The sequence below is a fragment of the Mustela nivalis genome (genome assembly GCF_964662115.1).
Source record: "Mustela nivalis genome assembly, chromosome: 17".
Lineage (NCBI taxonomy): Eukaryota > Metazoa > Chordata > Mammalia > Carnivora > Mustelidae > Mustela > Mustela nivalis.
The window spans coordinates 36136929-36151420 of NC_139036.1; the positions used below are offsets into that span (position 1 = coordinate 36136929).

General features: G+C 42.5%; 1 protein-coding gene and 1 long non-coding RNA gene across 2 annotated transcripts in view; one reads left to right on the forward strand and one right to left on the reverse strand.

The window, feature by feature from the left end:
* Window positions 1-14492, forward strand: part of CA10 (carbonic anhydrase 10) — a 498325-nt gene that overhangs the window by 387387 nt on the left and 96446 nt on the right. The window contains exon 4 of the mRNA XM_082706802.1: window positions 4567-4752. Coding sequence (XP_082562928.1) covers window positions 4567-4752 — 186 coding nt within the window. The remainder of the gene's footprint in view (window positions 1-4566; window positions 4753-14492) is intronic.
* Window positions 1244-11838, reverse strand: LOC309851490. Its single transcript, XR_014304801.1, has 3 exons — window positions 11798-11838; window positions 11612-11687; window positions 1244-1537 (listed from the first exon to the last, which is right to left on the reverse strand). It is a non-coding gene; the product is annotated as an uncharacterized lncRNA (long non-coding RNA).

Below are 14492 nucleotides of genomic sequence, written 5' to 3' on the forward strand. Positions count from 1 at the left end.
TCCGTTGAAGGTCATCTTGGTTCTTTCCACAGTTTGGCGACCATGGCCATTGCTGCTATAAACATTGGGGAACAGATGGCCCTTCTTTTCACTGCATCTGTAGTGCAATGGCAGGGTCATAGGGAAGTTGTATTTTTAATTTCTTGAGGAATCTCCACACTGTTCTCCAAAGAGGCTGCACCAACTTGCATTCCCACCAACAGTGTAAGAGGATTCCCCTTTCTCCACGTCCTCTCCAACACACGTTGTTTCCTGTCTTGCTAATTTTGGCCATTCTAACTAGTGTAAGGTGGTATCTCAATGTAGTTTTAATTTGAATTTCCCTGAGGGCTAGTGATGATGAACATTTTTTTGTGTGTCTGATAGCCATTTGTATGTCTTCATTGGAGAAGTGTCTGTTCATGTCTTCTGCCCATTTTCTGACATGATTATCTGTTTTGTGTGTGTTGAGTTTAAGAAGTTCTTTATAGATCCTGGATATCAACCTTTTGTCTGTACTGTCATTTGCAAATATCTTCTCCCATTCCGTGGGTTGCCTCTTTGTTTTCTTGACTGTTTCCTTTGCTGTGCAGAAGCTTTTGATCTTGATGAAGTCCTGAGAGTTCATTTTCCTTTTGTTTCCTTTGCCTTTGGAGAGATGTCTTGAAAGAAGTTGCTGTGGCTGATGTCAAAGAGGTTACTGCCTCTGTTCTCCTCTAGGATTTTGATAGATTCCTGCCTCAATTAATGATTTATATATTAATCTATAATAAATATATACTAATAATACAATTTTATATGAATGTTACACATAACATATTATAAATAATAGTATATATTTATATACACAAACTCATATATATATATATATATATATATACACATGTATGTGAAAAATCACTCATCTGATTATACAGACACATATATAAAATGATCTTGTTAAAATATGGGTATAGATAGTCATACATATACGTTATAGTATATATAGTTTTAAGAATATATATATCAAAATATTAGTGATGATCATTGGGTTATTGTGGAATTGTGGCCTCTCTATATCTTTCTAACCATATATAATACCTGTATATTATCTTAATAATTACAAAAAGTAAATTTTACTTAACAATAAATGCAATGTCAAACACAAACCTATCTCTAACCATTTTACTGCCAAGAAACTCATGTGTTGGGATGTAAAGAAAAGACAAGGCCTCATGATCTCATACTGATTATGCATTTATTTGAGACTGGAGGCATGCACACTTTGGGATTATCTGGTTGCAAAGAATAGATAGCTTGAGAAAAATGTTAATTTATTGGTAAGATGTAAAGCATATGAGAAAATGCAGCTCAGACCTCATAAAGAAGATGTGAAGGATTTCTGAAGGTCAAGTAGCTGTTCTCTTTCTGCCAGTGCATGGTTTCCTCTGTCACTGCTGGCACATCTGCTTCTCTCTGGTCTGACTTCCAGCTACCCAGCGGGCTGCGTCTCTGGACTCCATGTGACTTTCCAGTTCAGGTACTCAACAGTGCCAGGCCCTCAACAGAGTTTCTGTTGCTAATTCCAGATTCAGGAGGGGGAAGATTAATCACCTAGTGTATATGTTAGCTTTAGCTTTTGCTTTATTACAAACTACCTCCAATACTTAGGGACTTAAAACCCCAATTATTTAGCTTCCAAGTCTGTGTGTCTGTGGGCAGTTCTTCTGGTCCAGGCCAGTCTAAGTTGACCTCAGCTGGGCCAGTCAGTTGGCAGGCCAGCCATGGGGTAGTCAGTATGTGATGACTTCTCCTTGGATGACTCTCATCAGTGTTGTATCATCCCCCAGCAGGCTAGCCCTTGTTGACGTGGTCTCAAGTTTCCCAGAAGGAGAGAGCACAGATGTCATATTCCATATTGGCTAAAGCAAGTGAAAAGGCCAGCCCAGAGTCAGGAGGGAGAGAAGCAGACCCCTATCTTGATGGAAGCGGCTACAGAATCATGTTGTAACGAATGCAGTTACAGGGAGGGGAAGAATTCTGGCCATTTTTGCAATCTGCTCTTTAATCTACCAAGCACCCAGGCTGACATGAGTTCCATCTTGTAGCTACAGAACATTTACATATTTCCACATGGCCCCAGGGATTGAGGCAGCCAGGGAGAGAGAGACTGGAGATTTGTGCATAAGTTTTCCACTGTTTCACCCTGTAAGTGATACTGGCTGTGTCCTCTCTCCTCTCATGGCCAAGATCAGTCACATGGGCTCCACCTTACAGCAAAATGGCAGAATCATGAGTCAATTGAGTATTTAGTGGGCATTACTGTCTCTGCCACAGTGAGCCATCTACAGACATATTTGATTATTCACAAAACTAGTGTCCGAAAAGTGGAGGGGCAGATAAGGATAGCGCTAGCGAGAAAATATTTAAAAACATGACGAAGGAATATCAGACATTACATAAAGCCATTAAGGAATCCCTAAGGCAGAAGGCTGGGCCCAAAAGAGTCAGAGTAAGTAGGAAGAAAATCCAAGTATCTCAGCCTCTGAGAATCCAGAAGCATTCCATTCAGACCTATTCAGTGTCTCCTTTAATCTTCTGTTTTGCCCCAAGAGCTAAGTCAACCCAGGAGACGAAGGCAGTAGAGTCAAGGGTAGGAATTGGGGTTCTAGGATCAAGGGTTGAGAGGTCCTAAGTCAAGAAAATAAAGCTGAATATCAAGTTCAAAGAGAAAAGAAGGAAAGGGAGCATCAAGCAGTAAAGTCAGCAGTTGAGAGGCTGAAGCAAGATGGAATCAGGAGTGAGGAAGGGAAATGGGAAACTTGGATCCATCTCTTTAGCATAGCACTGAATCCCTGAGCTCTGAGAAGGGGGTCAGAGCTCAGATTCTTTTTTTTTTTTTAAGATTGTATTTATTTATTTGATAAACAGAGATCACAAGTAGCAGGCAGTGGGTGGGAGGAGGGGCAGGCTCCCTGCTGGGCAGAAAGCCCGATTCGGGACTCGATCCCAGGACCCTGAGATCGTGACCTGAGTTGAAGGCAGAGGCTTTAACCCACTGAGCCACCCAGGCACTCCCCAGAGCTCACATTCTGCACAGCCTCTGGTGGCAGGGGCAAGAGAGGGACCTAACAAAGGCACATGGGACTGCACACTTGAGACTTTGAACCAAAGCCTTCGGTCTCCCATGACAGCTCGCTCCTGTTCGCCCATTTTGGCTTCCTTGTCTCTCATTTGGTCTTTGTAGCATCTCTTGCTTTCTCCAATTTCTCACACCTGAGATTTTAACTTTTACAGTGTCTCTATACATTCCAAGTACTTAAGGTTAGAAGGGCAAGTTGTTTTTTTAAGTTTTTATTTTAATTCCAGGATAGTTAACATACAGGTTAGTATTAGTTTCAGGTGTGCAATAGAGTGATTCAACCATCCCACATATCACCTGTTGTTCATGGTGACAAGCATACTCCTTAATCCCCATCACCTTTTTCACCCATCGCCCTCCGGTGACCATCAGTTTGGTCTCTAGAGTTAAGATTCTGTCTCGTGATTTGTCTCTTTCTCTTTTTTTCTTCCTTTGCTCATTTGTTTTATTTCTTAAATTCCACATATAAGGGAAATCGTATTTATCTTTCTCTGAGTGACTTGTTTTGCTTAGCCTGATACTCCATAGCTCCAACCATGTTGCTGCAAATGGAAAAATTCCATTCTTTTTTATGGCTGAGTAATATTCCCCCCCCCGCTGTGTGTGTGTGTGTGTGTGTGTGTGTGTGTGTGTGTCTTATTTATCCATTTATCTATCAATGCTATCAGTGGATACTTGGACTGCTTCCCAACTTTGGCTCTTGTAAATATTGCTGCTAAGAACAAAGGGTTGCCTATGTGCCTTTGCATCAGTGTTTTTGTATTCTTTGGGTAAATATCCAGTAGTGTGATTGCTGGATCAAAGGGTAATTTTTTTTTAACTCTTTGAGGATACTCCATACTGTTTTTCCAGAATGGCTGGCCCAGTTTGCCTTCCCACTGACAGTGTACAAGTGTTCCTCTTTCTCCACATCCTTGCCAACACCTGTTGTTAAGAGGAACAAGTGAGGGGCGCCTGGGTGGCTCAGTGGTTAAGCCGCTGCCTTCGGCTCAGGTCATGATCTCAAGGTCCTGGGATCGAGTCCCGCATCGGGCTCTCTGCTCGGCAGGGAGCCTGCTTCCTCCTCTCTCTCTCTGCCTGCCTCTCTGCCTACTTGTGATTTCTCTCTGTCAAATAAATAAATAAAATCTTTAAAAAAAAAAAAAAAAAAGAGGAACAAGTGACTTTTTCTAAGGTGCAATGTTCAAAATATTAATCACAATTGCTGAGGTCTCCTTTGAATCCCTACCTCAAATTCCTACATGATCATGTGATCGTAAATGTGGTTTATGCCTCTCGGAAAGTACCACATAAGCCAGGTAGGGCAGGCATGCCCTCCAAGTACTGCTACTCCCCGTTTCATATAGAGACTTAGCCTAATGGTTGCCCATCAAGAGGAGGCAAAAGGCATTTGTTTAAGCACCATGCTGGGTTTGGTGAGACACAGAAAAAGAACCTTGCTTGACATATTGTGCATTGTGTTGCAGGTCAGTGGGACCATGTACAATACTGGAAGACATGTGTCCCTGCGCCTGGACAAGGAGCACTTGGTTAACATATCAGGAGGACCCATGACATACAGCCACCGGCTAGAGGAGATCCGACTACACTTTGGGAGTGAGGATAGCCAAGGGTCGGAGCACCTTCTCAACGGACAAGCCTTCTCTGGGGAGGTATGTGGGGCTGTTGAAGTCCTAAAGTTGAGTGCCAATTAATAAGGCTTGGTGCCTTTTTATACCGAAGGTGGGATAACAGATGGAAAGCTTTCTTTTAAATCTGTGAAATGAGAAGGTCAGTGCCTCCTTTCTCCATCTGTCTTTTTGCAAGTTGACTAGAAGTCTATAAACTGTGCTTCCAGGTTTTTCTAGGGAAGGCCACAGTGGAACTGGGTATTTCCTTCTGAGACATTGGCACAGCTCTCATGACTCACACCCTACAGTGGTCTCTGGAGCATTATTTTAACCCCAAACCCTCACTTCTCTTGCATACCTTCACTTAGACCTCCCTGGACCATCAGCCTCTCATAGAAGGGTATAGGCTCCATAATTCTTCCTTCTGGCAGAATGGGTCATATTTGCACAAAACTATAACTTACTGTGAAACAAATGTCAGGCAACTAAATGGTCTGCCTGACTTTCTACAGATTGGAAATGTCACTGTATGTCACCATTAATGGTGAGTATCACTGTGTGCCACAATCAACCCAGATAGGATTCAGACCATAGCAGTGAGCCAAAATGGCTTCAATTATAGGATGAGAGCTATGGTTTAAATAGATACCATCCGGGTTCTGACCCTTGACAAGCACGGTCTAATTAATTTGTCCTCTTACACTTGATGGTGGTTATCAACCAGGAGTCCAGGGTGCTTACATGCTAAATAGCCAGTAACTGTGTTTCTCTTTAAAAGTCCTCAGTAACTGATATCGACAAAGCTGAGAAATAACAGAAGTACGTATCTCACCATGGACCTGGTCTTTTTAATTTTTTTTTTTTCAGTCAACATCGTGTTTAAACCTGGCATTGTTTTTAATACTCATACTATACTCGTAGGTGAGTTTAGGGACCCTAATGGAAAAACTCCCTAGAGTTGCAGTTTCTGGGCTAGAGTATAGAGCAGGGAAGATGATGAAAGCAGGGCAAAAGTCCATGAATTGAGAGTGACCAGGGATTACCAGTCTGAATTAAGGACTATTCTAGATAAACACTTCCTTTATAAATACATATTATTTCAATATTTGTAAGTATTTTATTTGTTGGCTTACTTGCTCATTTCTTTGCTTTTCTCCCTCACTGAACTGTTACATTCTTCTCCTTATCGTAATGTTGCCTCCGACTAAAAATTAATTTATTAATGAATTTATTCAATGAATGAGTGAAAAAAATGTGGATGGTTACTTGGCTAAAATCTTTACTTTGTAGAGTTCCTTAGAATTGCCTTTTCTTCAATGTGTAATAAAGGGTGTATTGTAATTTGTATAGGAACTACAATTTTAGAGTAAATGAGTCTCTCCAAAATCCTTCAGGGAAACATATAACAAGTTGATCTCTCAAAGTATTAATTTTCCTAGACATACCCAGACTGCAGGTATCAGGCACTCCAAGGAATCTGCATTTTTAAAGCCCCCAGGAGAGTCTGTTGACTAGGTTTGTGAAACACTCACTCCACCAGCACATTATTAAGTGCTCTCAATGAATAGAGCCTCTAAACAGAGTTGCAAGTGAGAATTAACTGGGGACCGTTGTCAAAATATTTACATTTGAATCCTTCCTTAAAGCAATTGAATCAGGGCCTCAGGGAGTGGAGTCCAGCTCTGCACACTTGTAGAAATTCTGGTGAGTGACCACTGGGCCACTTCTAGCCCTAGCTCTGCTGGAATTATCCCAGTTTTCTAAACAATGAGAACTTAATCAACCAAACCATATTGCACAAGCATTAAAAAGGGCACCCGGGTGTCATTGCAAATGGCAAAGCTGGGGGTGCTGTCTACAGGGATGGGATCTGGGGAATAGCTTCCCAAGAAGGCAAGCCAGAGCCTTGGCCTCAGCACAAGAACTCTCACACTTTGTCGTGGGCAGATGACATCAGCTATATCATATTTCTTTCCCAGCCCCTCGGTATGGAGTGGCTTCTGAACTGGTGTGGGTTTAGGTGCAAGAAATCAAAATGCTAGAAGCACTCAAATAATGTCACGTGGCTAAGTATTAGCCTTTGAGATATTTAAGAGTTTAGTGACCAAGAAAAGTTTGGCACCTTCTCTGTGGCATGAGGGAAAAGAACTAGGGTCCATGGATGGAAGTCCTAGACGGATGAAGTTCAGCAAAATAAATAATGTGTTCTAACAGTGAGAGCTATCCATTGCTGGAATGAGTTTGCCTCTGAAAATAGCGAATTCCCATCACTGGAATTATTAAGCATGGAATGGAATTTGAGGACTTCATAAGAATATCTCACCTCATATCCTCATGAGCAAGGAAAGCACCTTCTAGTGCTGAAATCCCATGCAATCCATGATTTCCTGCTAGAAAATGTCCCCCAACCAGATTCCACTGAATGTTAGCCCCAGTTAGAGGACATACAGCCCATCCTGTAGATTGGTGTCTTATTTTTATTTTGTGTTCTCCTCAAAGCCACCTTTGGTCTCTGTTTTATGGCTATCCTCTGAGAGCACCTAAGTAGACACTTCTAGCAACAGAGCGTGTGTTTATTTTGTTGACAATGAATAATCACATCGCCATCTGTCCCATCTATCATCGCTGATCGTGATAAGTCAATTAATGCCAGGCATTTTCCTTGGCACAGTGCAACAGTCGTTATCTCAAGAGCTGTAGATTAATTGCAGTCTTGTCTAGTGAGGTTATTGTAATTGATGGTAATCATTTGCTTTGTTTTATAAAGCTGCGTGGATGTACGACACAGTCTGCAACCACATTTTTTTTTTAATTATTCATGTCCTACATGGAGCACTCCTGGAAGCCTTGTTGGGGGTCGGTGATAAATGAGTATATTCAGGGATTCAAATATCTCCATTTTTTTCAAGAAGGGAAAACGAACCGTTCTTAATAAGGAAGACCCTTTGCCTGCTAATCGTGTCTAACTGGTTAGATTCATGTCCTTTAGTAGGGTATTTATGAAAAAAAACAAATGCATTAACCAGGCAGAAGATAATATTTGAAAAGAATCATGGGGATGGATGAAGTTCCAATAGTGAGGCTAGACAAAAAAAAATAAGTTTTCTTATTGAGGGGAGGTTGGAAAGATTCATTTTGAACACTTTTTTTGAAGGCCCAAGGGAGGGTATATACTGAGACTCATGCCCGCCATTTTGTAGGAAACCTCTGCCAGGTCCTCCTGTTCGTGCCATCCATCTTCCTATGCCTCTGGTCCTCCTGCTGTGTGCTGAGCTCCACAGCCCTGCATAGCAGACAGTCTACTGAGGGACACATATATTTAAAATACAGTGTCACATGGCTTATATTTGAGGATGCTTCTGGAAGAGGCTTATGAAGTAGGTCTCTTGGGACTGTTTTAAGTAGAGGACAGATGGATGCCTGTGTGGCCGGGCACAGTTGCTGCTCTCACTGAAGGTGAGCTAGGAACATGAGCCTTCCCAGGCTCAGCCTCTCAAGTCTCTAAGTCTGCTCACACACATCTGAGCCAGGAACCGGTCCACAGCTATGGCCATGAATGTGGATAAGATTGTTTCCTTTAAAGGGGGGGAACAAGAGTCATATTTATTTATGTGTTTGGCAGCTTGTTTGTTGGCTTACCTATTTATTTAGTGGCTCTGAACCAGGAAAGGAAAAATAATTATCTCCATGCAAACTACTGAGAAGTGCAGAAAATGCAGGCCCTGTCCCCTTCCAGGAGTCAGTTACATGCATACTTTAGAGACCGGCTGCACTGAAGCCGCACAAATTTGGAGGCATACGCAACACCAAATGGTTCCGAAGTGTGCTAGAGTATGAAAAGCGCTGAGGAGCACATCACGGAGAACCAGGGCCCCACTAGGCACCAAACAGCTCTGGAGGGAGGTACTCAGGCAATGTAATTAGTGCTTTGCCGGGAGGCTGGGACCTCCTTGTAGAGATGTTCATTGGCACAAGTGGAGTTTTGAAGGGGAATGAGAATTGGGATGTTTAAGAATAACAGGGACATGGTTGTACATATGGAAGAGCTCCCTGAGAGCCATGGTAATGGTGTTCCCTTTGTCCTGAATGCCAGCTTTCTCTCTCATTCCCGCACAGCCCCTCATCCCCAACCCAAGAGCTTTCCAAGCCTCCTTCCCTCCTTCCAGACAGTGACTCCCAGAGAATCCTCCATATTCACCAATTTAGTGGTCCGCAAGCTATAGCCTATGGACCAAATTCAGTCAAGTAGCTATACATGGTTTACATATTTAAAGGATTTTTTCTCCCAAAGAAGAATGTGCAACAGAGACCCTGTGTGGCCTGCCAAAGCTGAAACAGTTGCAAAATATCTGATCTTTTACACAGAAATGTTGCTGACCCCAATCTATTAAATTGTTCATCACTGTAGATTTTATAACTGCTTACTCTCAGTTCTCTTGGAAATGGAGTTCTTTGTTGATAGAGATTTTATTTTGATCATCGCTGTATTCCTAGCCCTTTGTACATTGTCGAACACATGAGGGCAGAGTCATAAGTGTGTACAGAATGAAAGAATAAATCATCTTCCTATGCCCCTTAAAGACAGGGACTCTTTTCACTACTCATCTTTGTATACCATACACCTAACACAGTACCCAACATTCTGTAAGTGCTTAATTGTGGAATTCAAAACTTAAAGGAATCAAAAGTTAGAGGCTTTTTTCCTGGAATTTTGGGTGTGTTGTTTTCATTGACTACACCAGGAATATGCAACTTCCTTTAAATTGAAGGTGGAGGGTTTCGATAAAGGCTGTCCGAAGCACTGAGTTCTGTTAGAAACTGGAAAAGAGACAGAGTGGTTTAGTTCACAGCTACCATGAAGGCATGTTCTGGGCTTTCTTTGAGAAAGGATTATACTTTAAGAGATTCAAAATTTATTAACAAGGCTCTAACCCAGCCCTATCCTCAGTGTGGTAAAGAACACAAAATGATTGAACAATTAAGTGTCACCTTGGAGGAGCAAGGCAGAGACTTGAGTCAATTACTCTGCAGCCCAATCCAGAACTTGCCCGGCTCATCCACAGGTGGTTATGGAGTCTCACTGCTAACATCTGGCCCCTGTTGACGTGCTTCCTGATTTGCTTTTCATTCATTCCCTCCTTCATTCATTCAGCTAACAAATATTGAGTGCCTACCATATGCTCCAGTGAAGAAAATAGATAAAAGTCCTTCCTGTATGGTGCTTGCAGTCAAGTGAAAATGGACAAATAAAAAATAATAAACATAATAAATGAGTCCATGCACGTGATAAGTTAGAAGAGGATCAATGCTATGAGGGAAAAGTAGAGTCAAGAAGGACCAGAGCATGAGGAGTGGAGGTAATGAGTTACAATGGTAAGCAGGGTGGTCCGTGTAAGCTGTATTGAGACGATGCCATCTGTGAGGTTGCCATAGAGATGTCTAGGGGAAGGAGGTTCCAGGCAGTAGGTAACAGCTGGTACCATGGCTTTGAAGTGGGGGAAAGCTATGAGTGTTCTAGGAAGAGGGAGAGGAGCGTGAGCGCGGGGTAAGTGAGAGGGCATGAGAAGTCAGGGAGGAAAGAGGGAGTGGGGCCAGTGCACATCAGGTCATCTTTTCCTTTGTATGGACTTTGTATGGGCTTTGTATGAACTTTGGCCATTATTCTCAATGAATTCCAAAGCACAACACAAATTCTCCCATTTAATCACCCAACACTAGCACAGTGAAGTTACCTCTTAATATTGTCTCCCTCTGAACTTGGAGAAACTAAGGCCCAAGACCAAGCAGACAGTAAATGATCGAGATTGGGCTTAGCTCAGGTCTTCTGATTCATAACATCGCTTAAACAAGCCAAGCTTTACCTACCCATAAACCCCAGAGTAGTGACTGCTCACCTACTCTGGGCCTTAGCCCCAGGGGGATTTCAAAGATCTGTAGACCATGGTGAAGACCCCGACTTCCCAGAATGTCAGCTCCCAGAAGTCATAGAGTAGGTTATACTTTTTTTTTTTAAGATTTCATTTATTTACTTGACAGATAGAGATCACAGGCAGGCAGAGAGGCAGGCAGAGAGAGTGGGGGAAGCAGGCTCCCTGCCAAGCAGAGAGAACGATGCGGGGCTCGATCCCAGGACCCTGGGATCATGACATGAGCCAAAGGCAAAGACCCCAACCCACCAAGCCACCCAGATGCCCCTAGGTTGTACATGTGATAGGCACCTGACAGATATTACTGAATGAAAAGATTGAATGAGCAAATGAAGATAACTTAAAAGATGACAACTTTAAGAGTGCCTAAATTATGCCCAATCTATCATGAATTCAGTTCTATCATTGTAATGGCAAACCTATAAAGTTAGTGTCAATATCAACAGAAGTTCTACATATTAAGTTATTCACAAATGCAGAGTAAGTGAATTCTTCAGAGTCCCTGGGAGGAGGAATGGATCAGTGGATAGCCAACATGCTAGAAAAATTCATGTAGATTCCTCATTTCAGGCCCTGGAATTACTCCCAGGATCAGACCAGGGAATTTATCTTTGCCAGTGCTAGAAGCCAAAGTTCTGGATCCCAGGAGCCATTCCCACTCAGAGTTAGAAAACTGGCCTTCAAGAAGCAAAGCAAACAGAAGTCGGAAGCCCAAATGGTGGTAGGACCTATTATGATGATGCCAGCAAGTAGATGAAGACTGTGATCTAAGGATAGGGAGTCTTGCCTTTGGACATTCTTATAATTACTTCTGGGAAGGGACAACCCAATCAAGTCAGCAGCTTCCTGGATTGCTAGTTTTAGATGGACACCATGGGGCAGCCAAGGAGAGAAACACTGCAGTTAAAGACAACTTGCTGAGGTCAACTCATTATCCCATGGGCTCCCATTCCAACCTGCAGCACACCTCTGACCTGGTCCTGCCAGGATGCCATTATGACAGCCACCATGGTCTTCTACTGGACTCTAATCTTCTCCCTGGTGTTCCGTCTAAAGCAGGGAAGGAGGTATTATATTACAAAGACATTAATGTAAAAGATTACATTTTTTACATTTTTACATTTATTATATTACAAAGACATTAATGTAAAAGACATTACCTGGGACTTGATCAAGGTTCAGCCTAGAACATAATGGTCACCATGGAGACCATCAGTGTTTGGTTTTACAAGTGTCAAATGTGGTCTTTCTTTATTTAGTAACCAATGACATTGCAATTAAGGAGGGTACTGGACCCGACATTTCTACCAATGAGGTGTACTTTTTACACTCCTTTCCAAAGCCACAGGAATAAAATCAGCTGGAAAAGAAAGATGTGAAGTAAGAGTGACCCATTCACTACTACTATGACCACTGTCAAGAGTTCACAAAATTTGCAGAGGTACCACCAAAGATCACATCTCCTACTTCAAGGGATAGACCTGCTATTGAAAAGAATGAGTCTGCTGAAAGCCTCCGTCTGAAGTGTTAAAATTGGAGGTCCCATGGAGGTCACCTCTTCCAAACCACTTACTGTACAATAGAAAAATCAGATGACAGAGAGGATAAGAGCACTGCCCAAAGTCACTGAGAGTCAGTGGCAGAATTAGGACCCAAACTTAAGTTTCTGGCGCCCTAGTTTGAGATTTAAAATTTTTCAGATAAAAATGTAAATTATGTACAATCCCAAGATTCAGCAAGCCCTTTGAGTCCATCTGGTTTAGTTGCCCCACAGAGCAGGTGTAGTCTGATAATCAGATTCCCTAGCTTAGTGAGCAGAGCCCATCACAAGAACATTTATGCAGACAGCCTCAAAGAGGCAGAGATGTGGACAGATTACTTTCCAAACATGAGCATTCAGCAGCAGCCCTGCGGAGAGGGTTCTAGAAATCACCAAATCACCCCCAACAAAAATACCATCCATGTAAGAAATGTAATAGTGCCTGATTGCAAGAAATGTAGAAATAAAAGACTGGGGGTGCCTGGGTGGCTCAGTGGATTAAAGCCTCTGCCTTCAGCTCAGGTCATGATCCCAGGGTCCTGGGATGGAGCCCCACATTGGGCTCTCTGCTCAGCGGCAAGCCTGCTTCTCCCCTCTCACTCTGCCTGCCTCTCTGCCTACTTGTGATCTCTCTCTGTCAAATAAATAAAATCTTCAAAAAAAAAAAATAAATGAAAGACTGGAAGACTAAAATAGAAAGCAAAATTCCCGAAAGACCCTTTGGTTGGTCTTAATATGAAAAGGCAATCATGAGGACTTGAGAACAGAAGCCATGCTTTTCTACAGTTTGAATCCCCCCTTCCGCCCACACTCCCCCATAAACATCTACAACAGCTTCGTAATATTAAATATAAGTAATCTAGATAATAATATTGAAAAATTAAATCATGAGATGTCTAGCCATTCCATGGATGTGCTGCCATACAATTCAAAATAAAGCCGTTTAAAACCCTCAGATTCATTTGCTCTGACATATCGATAAACTTTTGCTGAAACAAAGCTAATCATCTCAATGGTGCTGACTTAATTGCTCGCCAGTTGACGGATAATAAACAGACCTGAGGATTAAAATATGAACTAATTACTGTACTCAATTCCATTTACTTGATTTCATGTTCCACTAATTTTTTGCATCATTTCTGGTGGAAGCCTTAGATTTATGGTTACCCTGAATGAATTATACCAGTTAGTTGCCTGTGGCATGCTCGTGTTCAGAATTGGTTGGAAAGGGCAGAATTCTGGGCAGTAAATATTTAGCCGAAGCAGCCTAGGATATAGTAAGTGAAGGTAATTATCCGTTCCCAAATACCAGCCAGAGTCAGCTTCTATAAATCTATCCCCATCTCAGCAGTAAAAGGGCAACACTAGGATGGCTCTCATGATTATTCATTGGATCAGCTTGGTAGAGGCCAATTCCAAGAGCAGCAGTTGCTTGGCCGGGAAGAGGGCTGCAGGGCAGCAGGGACAAGCGCACCATGGGGAAGGGACAGTGGCCTGGGAGTCAGATACTTGTGGTACTGGATGGAGGCTAACGTTTTTTCTTCAAAGATCTGCCTTTAACACGCCGTTCTGACACCTAGCTGTGTGATCTCAGGAAGGTCAAAACGGGACAGATCACTTGGCCTTCCCTACCCTTTTAAAACTCTGATCTGAGTTTAATAATACCAGTCCCATAGATGTGATCGGTTGATTGTGTATTGAGAAAAAGCATTCTTGTGATAGGGCTTCTTAAACTATAAAGTGCTGTGCCAGTCATCTAGTCCAAAGTCTTTGCAGAGAGGACTTATAAAGATAATCATAATGTGCCAAAATGGTTGCTACCATCGGCTTTCATTTATCGAGCATGTCCTATGACCCAGTTCATAGTTCATATTTCTTCTCACACCCAGGGCTCACAATGAACCTGTGAGCTAACACTTGGAAGCACCATTTTTACAAAAAGGAAAACAAAAAAAGTCAGAGAAATTAAGGAACCAGCTTCAGTCACATGGTCCATTTGGGGAAGAGTGGGGATTTGAACCCAGGTCTCTGACTTCAGCTATGCAAAGTTAGGGCACCTAACTAGTTCTGCTTTTAAATAGCTGCTTGATCACAGGTTAAGCTCCTTCTCTCTAATCACAAGTGCCCTGTGTGTCACCTGAGAGGATGCTGCACCAGCCTCAGGATTAACTTGCACTTTTTCTGGCTGTAAAGGGAGACAGGAGCAAGGGGAAATATTCACTTCCAACTTCCATGCACCTGCTGAGGACTGTAGATCCATCCACCTGCCCCTCTCAGATGGACAGTAATTGGGACGTTACATACAGATGCACAGT